Source organism: Haliaeetus albicilla, chromosome 9 (genome assembly GCF_947461875.1).
Source record: "Haliaeetus albicilla chromosome 9, bHalAlb1.1, whole genome shotgun sequence".
In the NCBI taxonomy this organism is placed as follows: Eukaryota; Metazoa; Chordata; class Aves; order Accipitriformes; family Accipitridae; genus Haliaeetus; species Haliaeetus albicilla.
Window position 1 is genome coordinate 4815287 of NC_091491.1, and position 19287 is coordinate 4834573.

Genomic DNA, 19287 nt, shown 5'->3' on the forward strand with positions numbered 1-19287 from the left:
TGGAGAAGTTTAACGATAATTAATAATTAGATGTTGGGTGCGTAAGTACTAAGCAATGCTGACCAACACTTGAGAGTTTCATGAATTATTCTTAGGAAATAAATGTACCATCAACATCATAATCGCTGCAAGTACTGCAACTACAGTAATTAGTGTTCATTATTGCTAAGTGCCAAATGTTGTCCTAACTTTTCTGTCCTATGGTTTATGGACAGCTAATTAAATATTGAATTGTGGTAAAGACTCCTATTAAGTAGCAAAAAGCTGCCTCTTTACAGAGCTCTATGGAATTTTTTCAGAAGCTGTGATTTGGATTTCAGACTAACTGTGAAGAAGTTAGATTAGCTTGTAGGAATCCTCCTACTAAACTGCAATAGAAGAGACAGGATATCAGACTTAACCTTTATTAGAAGTATGCAGCCTCTCAAATACAGATTTGAAACAAACAACTAAAATAAACTAAAAAATATATACATCATTTTAATGATTTTTAAGATTACTTCATTAGAAAATTTTATAGTTGTTACAACCAAATATACCATTCAAATAATAAGTCTTAATATAAGTTCCAATGGAGAGCTCAAATCTGAAAAGTACTTCACAAATCACACAAACCATCTGCCTTCTTCACAGGTAGCATCTAATCTCATTTTATGCAGAGGCACAGGAGAAATGTCATGGTCAACAGTAAAGCAAGTTTTTAGCAGATCTGAGGTTGGACCTTAGAGATGAGATTATCTTAACAAGATACGAGTATCTGTTTGTGGAAAACCTGGCCCTAAAGTCTACCTAGAATAAAGTATTGATAACTAGAAAGGGAGCAGAGGGGAGAAGATGACATGCAAAGGCTAAGAAAACCACATTTTTTATTTTTAATAGTAAAAGCCTTGCATTCTGGAAAGAATGAAAGCTCTTTGGTAGCATTTTGTTTTATTACCTGAAAATGCATTTCTGATGGCTGGTATCTATCCAGCACAGGAACAGCAAACTCTATGTTATCATTTTTCTTATAGAGCTCGTGTTTAACTCTCAGAAAAACACTGGAAAAGCAGTCAAAGTCACATGGCTACAAGAAAGGAAGAACAAGAAGTTGAGAAAATATCTGGGCATTAAAATGCAAAAGTCTTCACACATGTCATCTCTGTTCCAGCTTCTGGCATATTTAGGGACCTTCTGGCTCAGACGTTTTCTTTGGGCCACTGTGTTTAATAGCCATCAGTGGACCATAAGCTTGACAAATGTTTTTTTGGATCATTTTATACATTTGGCTCCCATACCATCCCCTGGATAATGTGTTTGGTGATTCAGTTACGCATTGTGAAAAACGGTTTCCTTACGTTTGCTTTAACCTTGTAGAGCTTCGTGCCTCTCCTACAATTCTAGGATTAGAAATACTTTACATACACGCAAAAGGATAAGAGTTTGATTTATAGCGATACAAACCAAAATGGCACGACACATCTCCTGCCTCAGCTGTAAAACATTGTCAGCAAGTCTAACACTGAGAAAACCCCACCTGGTAGTATTTTTGCATTTCAAGAAAGATTCATCATCATGCAGATTCTGTTAAAAAATCCTACCCTCTCAACCCTCCTTTCTGTAGTAAATCTGACCAACATTACCTACCAGTGTGTAAAGCTGCAGCTCAGAGCACACGTGCTTGCTGACCAACAGCTTTCCACTTCTTGTGGTGTTCTGATCTTCAAACTGTACTCTCCTCTTTGCCATTTTCACATCTAAGTCCACCGTGTAGAGAATGTATAACTGTGAAAACACTGCAAGATTTTCAAAATCCTTTGTTAGATGTTACAGAAATTGTCCTCAGTGCCAAGTTACAAGGACAGTGTAGGACTGTAGATTTCAATCTGATCACAATTCCCATTTATTACCTTCTTGAGACACCGGTAAAGCTGAGATTGTATCGAAACATAGTTTTGCTGTAACGATGCTGTTATTTTGTAAAATTAGGATTCTCTCAGGGTTGAATCTCATGCTGGTGAGAAACTGGACAACTGGTCTTGAGCTAGTCAGTGAAGAACAGATAAGAAACAGAATAAAATACAAATTTTTGAACTGAAACATTATAGGAAGAATATTTTAAGAAAGCCTGGCAACAAGAATAAGAACTGCTCAGTATTTCCATGGTATTTCACCTGGACCAGGCTGGCCTGTTTACAGAAGTTCCAGTTTCTGCTGGGAACATTCAGAACACACAAAATCCCAAGAGTCTGAGGGAATAGACAGCCAAAATACACCAATATGGCTAGAGTTTCAGAATTAAACACGGTGTTTATGTTTCCATTAGATAAACACATTATCTAGCAGTTCAAATTCTCTCTTTGTCTACAATTTGTTTTCAAACACAAAATGCAAGAACAAAATCAAATCTACCTGCCATGTCTCAGCCTTCGTGAACTGCACAGGTCACTCAGCTACCAGATGTCTGATTGAAAATGAGGTATGGTATGTAAAGAAATTATTTCTTTGTCTAAATGACCTACATTATCAGTGCTGAATTGCAGACATCAAGGTCTTCTTAGACCTAGATCTATGTTAATCAGTTCATGTTCACTATCTGATACCTGTTCAAAGCTTTAGACATACAAAGGCAAAAGCCTTTGCAACTTGAACTAAAGGCTTTACATTTTATTAATTTCTAGCACTGGGGAAGATTTTTTTATGTCCCTCTGATGCTGAATTAAAAATAGAATCACTATGCAATGCTTGGAACACAGATTCTATATTTGTCTTTGAAGCATTTCCCCAGCACACTAAAAAATAGCACTTATTACCTACCGGAGCACAATCACATTCTCCAGTGATCCTACTGTAATATCTGGGAGACCATCATTAGTGAAATCAAAGCCACCATCAATGGATTGTCCAAAATACTGGAGTCCTGAAGAAATTTCAGAGGCTTTTACTCTCTAAAAGGTGGGGGGAAACATCAACAAATGTAACTCAGGATCTCTCTCCTGTCCTTGGAAAATATACTTCTTTTCACGAGGCTGCTGTGAGGATGGTTTTCTAACACTCCTGAGATGCAAAATGCTGCCTTAATTTCCTGTCATGGATGGGCAGGCTTGCAAAAGGCTATGCTGTTCTATAGGAAGCACCTGAATCCAGCTCTTTTGCCTAAGCAGACAGCTGAATAATTACAGTTAAGGAGCAGCTCTGCTGCAGAAACCTGTGGAGTCACATAAAGCACCTGTCATCTGCAAATTTCTCACCCATCAATGCAAATGAAATGTGGAAGTCCTTCCTCCCAGCCTCTTGCTACAAAAACACAAGCTTTTCCCTCTCAATGTGTACTGGAGCCAATTCCCAACATGACACGTACTTGAGAAAAAGAGCTCTTGATCTTGTCTTTATCACCATTAAAGATGTAAATGCTGCCAAAAGCGGAACTGTTTGAAAGCTGATCTTCAAGAGGGGCTCCAACTGCAATATCCTCATATCCATCCCCATTGATGTCTCCAATGCTGGCCACAGTAAATCCAAACCTTGCAAAAGGAGAGGTCCCCTGCACGTTTAAGTGTCCTTTCAAGGTGAATGAACCACTCTGAAAAACATCCAAGAAGGAAATCCATTTATATCAAATGTAGCATGAGTAGCTCTTACATTAATTAAAAAAAACCACAAATCTGACTCCACACTTATAATGCTTAAAACCCTAAACAATAGAATAAGAAGTTCAAGATACCAGCTTGGAACAAAAGCTTGATCCTTCTGCATTGAGAGCATGCAAATTCTCGCACAGAAGCAGTGTCTCTGGACAAACCTATGCAAGCAGACAGACTAAAGCACTGTCTTTTCTTGAATCAATAGCAGATTGAGTTAGTTGATTCCTAGCTTGGTTCACAACAGAAACGATCCCATCTTCTCCACCCTATTACAGAAATAAGCCACAAGAGGGTGCACTTTATTTGAATTCTAAACAGATGCCTGGACTGTTGTTTTCTGTTTCCAACCATCCTGTTCATGCCCTGAGCAAATTTTAGCAGTGCACCAAAGAAGGTTTTCTCCTGGTCTGCTGTCAAAGTTCACTTCTCATTCAAAATGACACAATTGACTTATATGCTGTATATTGTGTAACGGACCCTGTAGCTAGGCACACAAAACATTTTGTTTTCTACAAGTCCCAGGAAGCAAAGTTTTAGCAGCTACCTATGCACACATTTATTGCAAACATTGCAAAGAACACTGCTTGGCAGAGCAAGGTCAGCACCAATAGATTGCCTATGTACAGGCAAAAGACATGATTTTAACACACTGTGATAAGAGTATACCTTAGGTACAGAATGGTTTTATTTCTTTAGTTACTTCTCTTTTATATTCTGATGACTAAGATAGGATTGCTGGCTTCAGCCTGTGGTCCTCTACCATACAGGGCGAGCACATTCAGTGAGAGCACAAAGGAGGAATGTTTTATTTGTCACTACTTAGGCATGGCTGGAAAATCCCCAACATGGAGTGTTTACGCTACCAGTGTTTTTACCTCTGTCTCCAGGCGATAGACGTAAACCCTTCCTTCTTCCCCTCGAATGTGATAAAATGGAGCTCCAACAAGGAGAAGATCTGTCACCCCATCATGGTTCACATCAAGTGGGCAGAGCTCAGATCCAAAATAAGATCCAACCTGTGCTCCAGAAAAAGACAAGCAGCTCTTTCACTGGAATTGTCTATATATAGCTTTGTAGAATTAGTGTCCTTTGCAGCAGTAAGGCAATTTTTAGAACACAACATCACATATCTACTTATATGTGGATCATTTCCTATTGTTTATTTTATTACAGCCATCCTCAGGGACAGATCCTGTAACCAGTTTAGCATTAACAAAATCATTATTCAACAATTTGACAGAGGAAAAAGAATACCACAGTTGATGACCTCTTTCCCCATGAACCATGAGAACAGAACATAAATAGAGTACACCCCATTTAGCTAATCTTTTTCCCAGTCTTTTTCCAAATTTCATGATTTCTTCTGATGTTCCAAAAGCATTATGGAGTGACCAAAGACTGTGTAGTCCACATCTGGCTAAATCCAAGTGTGTCTGGAGGAGAAAATGGATCTGCTGTTTGAGCAAACAAGATGTGTGCAGCCCACCTGACCCCCACTGACCTGAGTGCCCCGGGTGACTGAAGGACAGTACCTGTTCTCCTTGCAGGGTTTGTTTTAAGTGGTTGTCCTGAAACACCAACACCTTCCCTCTCATGCTGTGTCGTGGAGCTCCAGCCACGTACAAGGGTCCATATTCTGTGTGTACCACTGCCACACTGTACCCTGGTGCATTCACATAAGAAGCAAAAATAGCATAAATTATCAGTACCATACTCTATGCCTGAAGGAAAAAGCCCACAGAGTTTGCTCTGAGACACACATATTGAGACGTACATATTCAGTGAGATCCAAGAGTTTGCCCCATGTCTAGTTGTTGTGGCCCATGGTTTTAATTACAGAGCATATAATTAAAATATTGATTAGGAAATAGCAGGTAACTTTTGTGAGAGAAAAACCGGCAAAGCTGAGGTTTTCCTCTCTTAACAGCGTGTAGGGTAATTGAATAAATTACTGCTCTGAAAAATATGCCTGAACTCTTGATGACTTTTCTTAGCATTTGTCATAGTTCCTAAGTGATCATCCAACATACACACTTTTTTCTTTAATTATTACATCGCAAGCTGGAAGGTTTATCACCCTTCACAGAAGTGAAGAAAACACTATACTCTGTATTGAAAGCAAAAAGAAATCTGTTACAGGGCTTCTGTAACAGGAAGGTAGTGGGAGAAGGATTATCCTGACACAAACAGTCCACAGTACCTCATATCACCTGGTAAGACTTTATGGCCAAGGCTACAGTCGGGAGGTACAGGGCTCATGAGGCTACAAAGCACTGGGGTGAATAAGCAAGGATTTATTTGTCACCAAGCCAAGAACAGTATTGATTCACAAGCTGTTTCTTCTGCAGACACTCATAACAAGTGAAATATTTCTCCTTATCAGCTCTCAAAAATGCCCTTCATTGCAAGTATTCTTACACAGTGAAACCAAATGGCATGTGTTAACAGAATAATATCACGAGGCATCATAACTCATAGGAGAAAACAAGTAGTGTCTTCCCTCAAATAAGGAGACAGAGAGTGTTTTCACCAGAATCTCTCTCCCTGCTAAAGAAAATATTCAAAATCCAGTAAGATGCTGCAGGAGGTGGCCTTCTTCAGGTAAATGCTGTCAGTGTCGTCATACTGCACTAAACACAAACAAACAAAGCAAAACCACAGTCAGCTTGTCATTTGATCTCAGAGAGGGGTAAGCTGATTACCTAGGTAACTGTATTTTGCTTTTTTGGCTTCTTCTTTAGATTCATTCAGGAAAATAGCAATCTTGGTTGCCAGATCATACAGCAGAATTCCACCAGACCAGTCAAAGGCCCCCACTGTACCAAACACTAAGACTTGCTGCAGAAGTAACATACTGCAAATTAGAAGAGATGAACACGGGACAATTGCCTCTAGCACTCTGCAAAGCAGTTTAAGTCAGGAGCAATGTTTTCTGGCTTACAGGTACTTCACTCTTTCCCAGACCCTGTAGCTTGGGCAGTTCTACCAGCTCCTGCCAGATATTGAAGAAAGACAAGGTGACTGCCCAGCACCAGAGAAGCAGCTGCACATCTCCCAGTTCACTACATGAGGTTTTTTGCAAAACTGGATTAGTGTTGTCCTGGCAGCCAAGGCTGCTGAATGTTCACTATCCTCCACAACATCCACTATTTCCCCCTCCCAACAAGGACATAGATCATTCCTGTCCTGGATGGACCAAGGTTTTAAGCCAGAGCATTCCAAAACAGCAGAATTATTTTATTTGCAACGTGACAGAGCCCCTGACTTGTGCATTGGAGATGTGAACGCCAGCAAAATCAAAGCTGTCAACTGGAAATAGCTCTTTTGCCCAGTGGAATAAAAAGGATCCAGTGGTTAGAACAGGGGTCACATTAGATAAATCCCATCCTAAAATAAAATTTGCTACTGACTGACTACATTCGGTTATCTGACATATTCAAAGCAAGCAGTGGCTTGCAAATGAGATTTGACTACATGGGTCTCACACCTTTGTACCACCATAATTTCCTGTGGGAGACCTCCTGAATGCTTACAAGTATTGAAGCAACAGCACAGCATACAACCGTTTAGCAGGGTTACATTCAGAACACTTACCTTATCCAAGATCTGCACATTGAAACCAGCTTGTGCAAGCTCATATTCCAGAGCATCACCCTGTGTACCTGAGGATGCAGTAGAAACAGGGTAAGCTACTTTCTCCTTATTTCTCAAAAGGTACTAACAAAATAGAAAGGTTGCTATTTGATGATGATCAGAAGGCTGGAGCACCTCTCCTGTGAGGACAGGCTGAGGCAGTTTGGGTTGTTCAGCCTGGGAAAGAGAAGGCTCCAGGAAGACCTTATAGCAGTCTTCCAGTACCTAAAGGGAGCCTACAAGAAAGATGGGGAGGGACTCTAGCAGGGAGTGTAGTGGTAGGATGAGGGGTAACAGTTTTAAACTGAAAGAGGGTAGATTCAGATTAGCTGTAAGGAAGAAATTCTTCACTGTGAGGGTGGTGAGGCACTGGAACAGGCTGCCCAGAGAAGCTGTGGATGCCCCCTCCCTGGGAGTGTTCAAGGCCAGGCTGGACGGGGCTTTGAGCAACCTGATCTAGTGGAAGGTGTCTCTGTCCGTGGCAGGGGGGGTTGGAACTAGATGATCTTTAAGGTCCCTTCCCGCCCAAACTACTGTATGATTCTATGATTCTATTTACCTTCTATACCAATAATATTCTGCTGTAAGGTTGAAAGCAGCCCATCTAATGCTGAATAATTGGTCACCTGAAATACATTAGTGTCATCTGGACCAGATGCAATTAGCTGCAATTCATTTAGGGCCTTTGGTTTTTTGAAGGCATCTCCCACCTGCAGAACAGATGCAAATCAATCAAAAGAAACAGCCTTTAGAGCCTCCTTACTCCCACCTACTGCATTCAACAGTTTGTGGTAAAAAACTCAGCTTCAGCCACTATATGTAAACCCAGAAATAGCAGTTGCTTTGGAAGGCAATGAATCAGACAGTCTCAGTGCCTCCTGGAGCCAAACCTTTACAAAACCCCTTTATGTAACTGGCTGGTGCTGTATTTGGTATATATACCTTTGTTGTACCCAACAATTAATTTTGGAAATCAACAAATTACAGGACTTCATAAAATTGGATTTTTTCCTCTCCTGAAAGAATGAAAAGAGATAGCAGGAAGATTATTTGAGGAGACATATAGCATACCTGAAACCAAACTTCAGACTTCAGGACAAACTCTTGTTGACAAAGACGCACACCAGCTAATTTGCTGGCCAAGTTAAGGATATATCAGAAGTTTTGTTCTGAAAAACTTAAAATTTTAAGCATGCACTTCATCTAGAAGGTAGCTTGAAATTCTTGGCCTAGTTCTGAGTCAGGAGGACTGCGATCGAAAACAAGCAATGAACAACACCCCCTCAGTTCTGCTATTTTGTCCTTGGGTGGGTAGGTCAGCAAACGGTTTACTTTTTATTTACCACTTTGACATTTTCCAGAATAACCTGGATAAGGAAATATAAATCACACTTTGTGGAGCTAGACTTGACTATGGTTAACTACTTTGCTAGATTCAGTCATTCTAGAAAGATTTTTCTAAACTTTGTACAAGGAAGAACGAGATGGTCTGCTCTACTGAAAGCATGACTCTTCTGAAAAGTCTGAGAGTAAATGGATACAGGGCACTGAATGTAGTAGGTGTAGGAAGGAAAAAACATAGGCACATAATTGACACTACATAGATTATAGTATCAGTTCATACTGTAGCTTTATCTTTCACCTCCTTGTTTTATACATGTCTCTTCCCTTATTTACTGGAACCATGCATAGATCAGTTTCTCCTTTTCTCTGTCCCTAGTGCTACCAAGAAATGGAAGGAAGATACGATCCAAGTACATTCCCAACTTACCCCAATGGCATAGCGCTTGATTCCTGCCATTTTGGGTGAATTTATCACTGTTGTCAAGTTCATTTCATCCAGGAGTATTTCCCCATCTGTAAGCACGATCATGACCTTGGCTGCATCCTTGCGGGACCCATGACTCTCAGTGAAGATAGAATCCCTGGTAAAACATCAAAACAAAGAACTTGGGATGAAAGTTGAAGCTTCCTTCCTTGGGATAGAGGGATGAGCCTCGAGCTGAAGCTTCCCTCCTTGGGATAGAGGGAAAACTCTTGTTGAATTATGCACTTACAACTAACAGTCACAGCAAGGAGGCAAAAGAATTTCTTTTGTATTCACACATCTTAAAAATACCAGGTGCTGTCTCCCTTTCTATTGCTTCCTGAGCACCCCCATGCTGAGAATTAGGCACCATCAGCTGGCTTTTATAACCCTCTAAAACATGGCACAGGAACTGCTGCCTGCCATTCAACCATTGCCAGATAAATGACTGCTTTCAGGACCTGAATGTCCGTAGAAGTCCCTCTCCCTTATTCATGAAATGCCCCAGAAATTCATCCCCTTAATTTCTTTTGCTCTTTTCTTTTTTACTTACAGGACATGCTGCATGGCAGATGCTGTTTTTGTCACATTGCACACCTGCACAATATCAAGTACTTTCTGGAGTGTGGCACGAGGATCCCAGTTTTCTCGCAGGTCAAACTCAGTTCTGATTTCAAACCCATACTGTACCACTGCAAAGTCACACTGGAAGGAAACAGCAGATAAGCACTTGCTTGTGCCAACTGTTGCTTCAGAGAAAGAGGGTTCTCTGCAACAGCTGGCCCAAAATTCCCAACAGAAACATTAGCCAGACTATGCAGGAAGGATTTTTTTTACGAGAAAGTGGCTTTTAAATATGTCTAGTGCAGACACAGAGATTGTTGTAAGTATATTATAGCTGAGGAAAACGAAAGCTCTATCAGTACAGAGAGAATTGTTTTGGGAAACACTGATTTGTTTTTAAGTCCTTGCACTTTCCTGCTGTGTTTGGTCCATGTGCAGGTTGCAGAGGGGATTATCTGTGATATTACTGAATTGTTCCTTCATTGCTCTCTGCTGCACATTGTCTTTCCTTGGAGTATTCCTATTCCATGATGACCTCATTATCAAAGATAGTCTGGAGAATGGGACCATTTCTTCACTTTGTATTTGCACAACACATAACATAATGTTTCTTCCTTCCACTATGCAAATAACAAGTTAAAATATGCTGATGCTTGGAGCATTTGAGAGGTAGAGACTTTCCTAAAGTCGGGGTGTGGGTCACACTTCTCAGCCTCGGCGGAGAAAGCAGCAGAGTACCTTCATGCAGAATACATGATCGCAGCTAACAAGACTGGTAAGGTGCATGGCTGAAGAGGCAGTCTAATTGGTGCTTCTGTGACTGCAGGTACAGATGTTACAATATAGGAATAGAGACAGGAAACCAGAAGAAAGTCATGGCTGTCACCTTAGAAGAAAGCAGACAGTGCTCACTAGGCTCCAAGCATGGCAACATAGCAGAGCTAGGGATTTCTGAGCATACAAATCAGACTTTTTATATCTACAGTGTTCTTGGGATCAAGACTGGGAACGTACTGCTAAGATGTAAGCAAAATTATGTCAAGAATACATGACAGTTGTGGAAGTGCTTTGCCATCCTAATGGAAACAAACCTCTAAATTCTGGTGAAGAGGTAGCTTAAATAAAGCACAGCATATTCTTTAGCCTGCTAAAGAAAGAGAGTAGAGAGTACCTCAAAGCACTTCTCATACAGTGTTTTCATCATCTTGTGGATGAATGCTTTTGCTCTTTCAAAATCCTCTGGCTCAATGCTCCCTGATCCATCCAGAATAAAAGCAATCTCTGTTCCAGAAGCTACCCAGGATATGGAAAATAAAGGAATGAGGAGAAGGCAATCAGCAGCCTTTCGTCAGCACCAAGTTCTTTATCCAGTGTTATTGATCAATGCACAAGTAATCTCACTTGAACAAGCAACTGAACTGCACCAAGACTGCTCAGCTGTCATTCCAACATGAGCTACAGCTCAGGTCTGGCAGCTCACGGTACAGCAGCTCCCCAGACTTTGTCAGTCCATGGAATGATTCTGTCAAAAGATACTTCACCACATACGCAAGCCATTTTCCTCCTCCTCTTTGTCCTCCTCTATCCAGGAAGGGAGCTTGCTGTCACCACTGTCATTAGTGTTTCTGTGATCCGGTGCTTCAGTTGGAATATTTTCAGCTGAAACAAGAAACAAGTTTGAGCAAAGATGACAGGGCAGTGGGAGAGAAAGCAAAAGGTGAACAAAAACCTTGCATTATTGTCTACGCGGTGCTCCTGTGCCTTGCTGCCTTACAGCTGAACTCTTCCTTGTCCCTGCAGTCAATATTGCTTTCAGGCACAGGACTACAGCTGCTATGGAAATACTTGTGAGTTTTGAAAGCTGTGGGGGTCAGGACTGCATCTTAAAAATACAGCTACAGTTCAACAGAAATAAACTGCTCTGAGCACAGCCAGAAGTGTATCATAACAGAAACACTGAACATGTACTGAATGTGTGTATTGTAAAGCACCTATTTCCATACTGATGTTATGGCTGCAGGTCACAGATACTGAATACAATTTTTTGTCCTCCCAGTTGTCTGGCTGAGGAAGATTGTTACTAGTGTAACAGAAATCACTTTTATTTGTTTTGCTGTTTCTGGGCAAGTAACTACAGGAACAGGTAAGATCTGGAGATGTATTTACATTCCTTGAGCAACGAAACTACCCACCATCAGAGATCCACTCTATAAGTTACAGAGAAGGTAGATGTGTCAGGAATGGGATTTCTTCTACCTGAATCACTCAGAGTCTCTCTCTCCAAATCCGAAAGGAAACTGTCAAAATCTTCATATGTGGACAGCACGAACCAGTCACTTCTAACTTTCTGCAGCTCTTCTGGGACCCACTGGTTGTTTATGAACTCTCCAATCTAGGGAGAAAAGCCATCAGACAGAGAGATTGAGCACCTTTCATACACAGATGGAAAACCCAACAAATTCCCCAATTGTCATTAAAAACTTGAAAACTCTGAAAAGGGAGGGAGTTTTCTGAAAGCTTGGTAAAGCAACCCTGATCCTAGATTCCATAGAAAGCCGTTATTTGCAAAGAAAAAAAATAATAAAAGCTCTAGAGCCACAAGACATATAAAACTTAAGCATATTTGTTTCTAGGATATATTCCTTAACCTCCTTCAAAGTAAGCTCTCTGGCATCAAGAAGATGGAGGCCTGAGTGAATCAAAGGAGCCAGGGCATCTCAAGGCTGGACATCCTGCAAGTTTAATGCATGACTACTTTTTCTTCCACCCACTGCTAAAGCATAAGAGCAGATGCATGGGATGGATGGAAATATCTCTCCCCTATATATGGGCTTTGACGGTGCTTCCCACTCACCCCAGGAGCATAGAGTTTGACCATAGCCATTTCCAGGGAGTTCATTACATTTCTCAATCTATGGTTTTCCAGAAACACCTGCCCAGATGCCATGACAATGATTATCTTGTCATCAGTCCAGCTGGAGTCATGGCTGTTGAAGACTTTATCTCTGTGGAAACAGAAGCCTAGAGGTATTTCATGGGACAAGCCATGTCTGCAGAGCTAGAAATGTCAGTGTTGGTGGCAGGGTGCTGATGTTCATTGACCTCTCAGCCTACAAGAATACAGACATGCAAGGCAAAAGTGCACAAGGATTTATGCTTTCCCAGTGTATTGGCTGTCCACAGCTGGTAGCTCTGATTTCACAAGCACATTCACAAGTAGCGTATGGGGCATTTTTACAGTGCATGTCGGTATTGTTAGTCATGCTACTGAGAAGAAAATGGAGTCAAGAGGGAAAGCATGAGTCCCAGAGATGCAGCAGATCAGTGAAAAAGATGGGAAAGGCTTTGGGTCGACAAATGAACACATGCTTGAAGCAAGGCCCAAGTGACTGAATTTTCATTCTGAAGCCCCTGTGTCAGCCAGGAAGGATTTCACACTTTGTCTCTTGGCAATTTCTCCTTGTAGATGTGATGGTCCCCCAGACAGACTCATTCAGAGGCCTCAGCTGGCAGAGCCTGTGACTAAGAGAAGCATTGGAGAAGTGAGGGCTTTGAGGGTGTGAGATAAAGAAGAGTAGAGAGGAGGTGCAGGAGGCTGGATTGATGCACATGAAACACAAGGAATCACATGAGTGTTCCTGGAGCTTCCTGAGACACGTGAACTCACAACACATGCTGCAGTGTGGCTGTGATGTCAGTCCGTGAGCTCTGCTGCTTGATGTTTCGGACTTTGAAGAAAGCAGTTAGTCTGTTGCAGCTTTCTTGCAGGCTCAGTTCAGTTTGGATCTGTGCTCCATACTGCACCACAGCAAACCTGATCTGGAGAAAGCAGATGGCAAAGCCAGAGCTGGTTAGACAAGATCTAAGGCAGGATCCCTAAGTTCCTCAGAGTGCCAAGTTTAGTCCCAAACTTTACTGCACAAACACAGAAAGCATATATTGTAAGTAATAGGTATATCAATTGTCTTTATCCCTCTGACTCCATCACACATTTGTATTCTGGTGATCCCTTTTGGATCAGCTCCAGGAAATTACTTCATTTTCTTTGGCTCAAGGCAATGATTTCTCTGTCTGAAGCTCCTGTATTTATCTATCTGGCTAGACGTTTTGTGACCACATGGCTCAGCCTCACTTTGTCCCCATATTTATTTAAATAATTTAAAGTAATGGCTTATAAGCCCCATCCCTTATTTTTGTGTGTACTGTTTCAAGGTGCCCTGAGAGATTGCCTGTTAAAATATCTAAGCATGCTTCTGGCATGAAAACCCACTCCTAGCTCTTCCACTTCCCTCTTCAGCTACTCCTCCTCCTTGGCTCACTAACATTTAACTCTTGCATTAGAATATGTAGAATTATTACCGGCATCACTGTGAAGTTTAAAAAGCAATAATTATGTGAACCAGGAGACTTTCCATTCTTCACTAGAGCTCTGATCCATCCTGCTTATCAGATTATGAGACTCTGAGGAGGTTCACACACCTTTGAGCATTTCTGCCACATTGACTTCATCATATTGAGGATAGACATCTTGGCATTTTGGAAATCATCTGGCTTGGTGTTCTCTGATCCACCCAGAATGACAGCAATCTCTGTTCCCAGCTCTGTCAATGCAGTTAAATATAAAAGGACATTTGACAGGACACCTAAACAGCCTAATATTTAGCAAGGGTTCAAGAACATTGACATATTATTAAACAACCAAAAATTTGACTACAGCACCATCCAGCCATTCTGAAAGCAGGTCTAGCTGGTGATGTAGTCTATGCTGTAGTGACAGGTTATATTTTTAAAAAATCTCAGTGATGACTGTAACAATGACTGAAATTTACCATTACAAATAACCTTCAAAACCTCAACCTTTTCCCTCCCCAGCTCTCTCCCACCACATGAATGCAAGTTGCTTCAAACTCAGCTAATACAGAAGGAAGTAATGCTTGTTCCTGTCCAGTACTTACCTTTGCACATGTGGTTGTTCCCTGTGCTGCCAAAGAGCTCACCACAAGCAGTCCTGGTGTTGTCTGTGCTGGCTGAGCTGCTGGTGTCAGTAATCTTATCTTTGCCATTTTTATTTTGAATGCTGTTTAATTTGGTCTCAACTAAAGAATTTAAAAAGCAAGAAAAAAATACAGTCTACCTTTTGAAAATACTCTTCTAATTAACACACCTTAAACTCAGGATCTGCTTCCACCCAGGTTCCCAAATTTGCAGAAGACCTGAGGATCAGACTGGTAATAGAAGTTAGACAACTGAAGATGGAACTAGACCATCTAAGAGTCTAATTTAAACTTGTCGGCTTCTTTGCAGTGACAGCAATAAGCAGAGCAAGGCTAGACAATCAGACCAGCTCTCTGTTCCCTTGATTAAATGCTTAATAGCCCGGTTAAGTTGGAAGGAACAGCCTTAAGTGCCCAGGCACTTTTAAAAATCCCAGTGCATGTTTGTCTCTTCCATCCACTAAGAATGTCGATGCTTTTCGAAATTCTGGATTAAGAGCTGGATGCATGGGACACGACAACAGAAAATCCCTGCTGCTGTGTGCTAATCTTCAAGGCTGAACCTCGTAACCCTGTTGAAGTCACTATAATACATGTTAAAATTCAGCTCAGGTCTCTCCCAGTAGACAATAGACCTTGCTGGCTAGGAACCCAGAAGGTCCCTGCTGCTAGAGCAGAGCCTTGTGCTGTTATTTCTGCCTCTCTGCAAAGGCACAGTACTAGCTTTGCTCCTATACCAATCTTGGTGAGGTTGAGGAAAGCTGTGCTGCGCAAGTCGGTGGTGAGCAGAGTACAGACTCCATTCATGTCCTCGGTAGTGGTGAAGGCTCGGCGGTGCTTCTTCTGCAGGCAAGCCTGTGGGGGCGGCAGGAAAGGCTAATGAATGATGAGCAAAGCCATAGGCAGAGGATGACTGAAGATGCCATCTGGCAAACATTCAGCATCCCCTGCAAAGCACAGAAAGCCTAGTGAGAGTAAAAAAGCACCTTCCTTGATGTGACCCCTGCCACATCAGGTTACCCAGGACTTCAGCCCTGAGCTGAGGCAAAGAGTGGGGCTGGGTGGCTCACCAGACCAAGGTGTTAGCCTCCAAATTGGTGGCTCTCCTAAGCCTCCTCTGCCAATCCTCCCTTTTCTTATGAGTGGGGGTGGCTGCAGTGAAGTACAAGGTCCACTGCAGTCCTCAGCAGATGAGAAGGGCCCTTCTCAGTTCTCCCTCCTGGCTGGCAATGTGCCAGCTGGCTTTCCAAGCAGCCAGTATCCAGCCAAGAGCTTTTAGCCTTCATCCTTCTGTTATGTCTGCTCATTTGCATTTCCCAGCAAAAATACACAGCATTTTGGAAAAATATAGTTGTTCCCAGCCACAGATATTTTCAGTGCCTTACCAGGATCCAATCTGAATTCCTGTCAATAGCAATGCCACCATCCTGGACATTTTTGGAGCCTTTAATCTTTCCTGAAATTGAATGAATGATTGAATGAATGAAGAAGGAGGAGAACAGAATTGAAATGGATACAGTACTTGTCAGCCTTGGGCAAACAGAATAAATACAGAGAAGGCTACAACTACAGAGGTCAGTTATATCTGCTGTCCTCTTAGAAGGAAGACTCAGAATTAATGCTATCAGCAACCGTAGCAGTAATGAATATGTTGGAAACAAAAAACTTTGCCTTGTATTTCAGCAGAGTTTAGGGGAAGACTTAAGCTGTGGCAGAAGAGGTCTTGCAGCCTCCAGACACATCACTCCCAACCACTGGGACTGTGGGTTTGCATTTCTCTCTATGAAGTGCTGATCCACGGGACTTAGCAATGTGCCCAGTTCCCTCTGAAACACCCAGCCTCTGCACTCCCTCGTACCCATGGCAAAGCAAGTGTTGGGAAGGGGAAGCAGGACTGTACCTCGCAGAGGTATCTCCTGGCACTGGATCTCCTCCTGCAAAACAGTGCACTTCCTCAGCCTGCCCAGCCCCTTGTCTACTGAGGAAGTAGCCAAAATCCTGTGAAACGAGAAAAAAGGTGGAAAAGGGGGAAGATGGCACAATCCGGCAGAGTCCTTTGGCAATGGAGAGTGCAAAACAATTACCTGTGTGCCATGGTGGCCACCCATTATTCTGACAATGTCTCTTAATTAACTGGACACCAGTGTGGTTTTGAGCTGAATCAGACACTAAGAGGAAAACACTCTTCTCCTACAAATCATCATCCTTCCCATCATCTGAACTATGAATTCAGGAGAGCTATCCCAGACCAAGGAAGAGGTCTGGAAGTGACTTGCCCATAAAATGCTGGAGACAAAAGGGAGGCTGGAGGTGCAGCAAGAAAGTCCAACCATCACACCAGGAAATGGCAGCATTGCTGTATGAAATGGAGACTGTTCTTTGAGTCAGCCAATTTCTGCTCAGGGGGTAGAAAAGTTTCTTTACTCCGAGACTTAAAATACGCTGTCTGCTACACAGCCTGACCAATCTGCTCAGCATAATATAGGTTATCTCTATAGCAACCACTTGTGGTTGGCTTCTGTTCACCAGCCTAGCCGTTCATTTCTCTTCCCCTACAGACCCAATAGTCAAAATACAGCAGTTTCCAACTCTTTATGGTCTTCAGACCAAGCTCACAACATAACTCATGACAGCTGATGGGTGCCGTGACTGCTGCAGCCCCAGAAATTATGCAGTATTCCAGGAAGTACTGCAAAAACCGAGCTGCTTGTTTCTGCCATTTGGTTAAATGAGCAGACATCCTTTCTGTACAGTGCCACGACTTAGCTGTGAGGGAGGGGAGAAGCATCGTGAAGACTCACAAGTTGACAATGTACACCTCACACTGATGAAGCTCTAACACCGCTCATCAGCCCCTGAGAACCGAGGAACAATTCTGGGTCCCAGGCAGAGGAACCTGTGCTAACAGTTGTAGAAAGTGAGAAGCTACATGACCTCTGGCCACACGCATTCATAAAGACCTGGGAGGTCTGGGTATGTTTTTCTTTCTTCTGTTCCTTACATGGTTGTGTTCCCATCCGAGTGCTGAAGAACCGTGGGCCACAACAAAGAGGCTGTGTATGGTGTGATCCACGTCTTGCCAGTGTCAATGTTAAAGCTCCCCAAGGACTTGACCACTGAAAACAAATAAATAAATGAGCACAGACTGTGATCTGTAGAGTCATAGTTAACAGGCTCTTGAGCCAGCAATCCCTGAACCCTGCCCACCATGACAGCAGAGGCACTTGGCGGGAGGGAGATACCAAGCTATAGAGATTTCACTGATTTAGATTAACAAAGGATTTTCTTGCCCAGCCTAATGAAAAATAAAGTAATGCAAGTCCTCTTGTTCTGAAAGTCCATCTTGGATATCATAAAACATTTCTACTAGCTGAAGCTCACAAACCTCCGTTTAGACAGGAGAGGAAACAAAACTCCAGGGCTTGTGCAAGTGGCATGCCACTTCAAGGTAGCACCAGTGGATTCTCTTCTTGTAAAGTTGATATTCAATAGACCAGGACACTGAAACCCATTAGATTAAAGAAAAAGCAGTTTAAGTAGCAGTGGGGATTGTTCTCCACAAGAATAGCATTGTCATAAACCTGGTAAGAAGAGGAGAACATAGATTTTGTGGGATGTTAACAAAAAGCTCAAAGCTTGGCAGCAAGGGAGCAAATTGGTGCCAAATGTGATGGATACTTTGCTGAGGATGCAGCTCTGCTAAAAGTCCAATAATTTCTCAAAACAGATATAAAACAGCCATCCAAAAAAAAAAAAAAAAAGAAAAAGAAAACCTTCTACCCATTATTCACAGAGTTGTAACTGAATTGGCATCCTAAAGGTAACTTTTTTTTTCTGCATGAAGGCACTTCCTTCTTGCAAGGCAGCCCACAAAAAAGGAGGCTGATACTGGTGTTTTAGCTGTAAGACTCTGTAGCAAGCCAACCCTTATTGCTGTTCACACCTCAGCTCTTGATTTCTCTAAGCGTGCTAACAATTCAGTAAATGCACAGGCTGGGAAGATAAATATACTTGAATCAAAGTGACAGACTGAAAATGTCACAAAGTAGGATGCATGAAAGGCAAGCTACTATGATAAATGCTGTAAATTCAAGCACTGAGCTGTACTGTATCACCAAACCTCTGTCAATCACACGACAACTTTGAAAACTTCACACTAATCTCAGGAACAAGCCCAAGTGACTTTGATCACAAACTCTGTCCCTGTTTGAAACTAGAACAAAAGAAAACTACAAAATCTGAATTTTACAAATTACTTCAGCCTAAAATCCTTGCTATGAATGCCCAGACTCCAACTCTAGAAGCTGAGGTTGAGCCTGCATTTAAACATACAGACTAGCATTTTTAATATAACCTCTGATGTACTAACAAGGGGTCAAATTGCATGCTTGTGTCCATCTAGAGTCTTTCCTGATTCTAATTTTATTCAGAGCTGAATCTGAGCTTATGCAATCAATTCCATGTCATTTCCCAGCCTGGCTATGAAAGCACTGGTCAAAGAAGTGAAATACCACAATCGGAGCAATGACATGAAACATGCAAATAGCGTGAACGTTCAGTCTTTGCTTCTGCTTCCTGAAATGCCCCATACTTCAGGCATATGGCATGCATCCCCTTCAGAGCACAGGCATACCATCCTGAACTACTGCCTTGCTTTGTAAATCCC

At 42.0% G+C, this 19287-nt stretch overlaps 1 protein-coding gene across 1 annotated transcript in view; it reads right to left on the reverse strand.

The window, feature by feature from the left end:
* The window catches only part of ITGAE (integrin subunit alpha E), a 33788-nt gene that overhangs the window by 11459 nt on the left and 3042 nt on the right, over positions 1 to 19287 (reverse strand). The window contains exons 2-24 of the mRNA XM_069791088.1: positions 17623 to 17737; positions 16522 to 16619; positions 16007 to 16077; positions 15359 to 15476; positions 14583 to 14723; positions 14107 to 14228; positions 13295 to 13446; positions 12482 to 12632; positions 11884 to 12019; positions 11176 to 11286; positions 10799 to 10920; positions 9617 to 9768; positions 9028 to 9181; positions 7816 to 7966; positions 7218 to 7285; positions 6326 to 6461; positions 5156 to 5286; positions 4499 to 4639; positions 3341 to 3562; positions 2797 to 2927; positions 1890 to 2023; positions 1627 to 1775; positions 938 to 1066 (exon numbers count right to left, since the gene is read on the reverse strand). Coding sequence (XP_069647189.1) covers positions 938 to 1066; positions 1627 to 1775; positions 1890 to 2023; positions 2797 to 2927; positions 3341 to 3562; positions 4499 to 4639; positions 5156 to 5286; positions 6326 to 6461; positions 7218 to 7285; positions 7816 to 7966; positions 9028 to 9181; positions 9617 to 9768; positions 10799 to 10920; positions 11176 to 11286; positions 11884 to 12019; positions 12482 to 12632; positions 13295 to 13446; positions 14107 to 14228; positions 14583 to 14723; positions 15359 to 15476; positions 16007 to 16077; positions 16522 to 16619; positions 17623 to 17737 — 3035 coding nt within the window. The remainder of the gene's footprint in view (positions 1 to 937; positions 1067 to 1626; positions 1776 to 1889; positions 2024 to 2796; positions 2928 to 3340; positions 3563 to 4498; positions 4640 to 5155; positions 5287 to 6325; positions 6462 to 7217; positions 7286 to 7815; positions 7967 to 9027; positions 9182 to 9616; positions 9769 to 10798; positions 10921 to 11175; positions 11287 to 11883; positions 12020 to 12481; positions 12633 to 13294; positions 13447 to 14106; positions 14229 to 14582; positions 14724 to 15358; positions 15477 to 16006; positions 16078 to 16521; positions 16620 to 17622; positions 17738 to 19287) is intronic.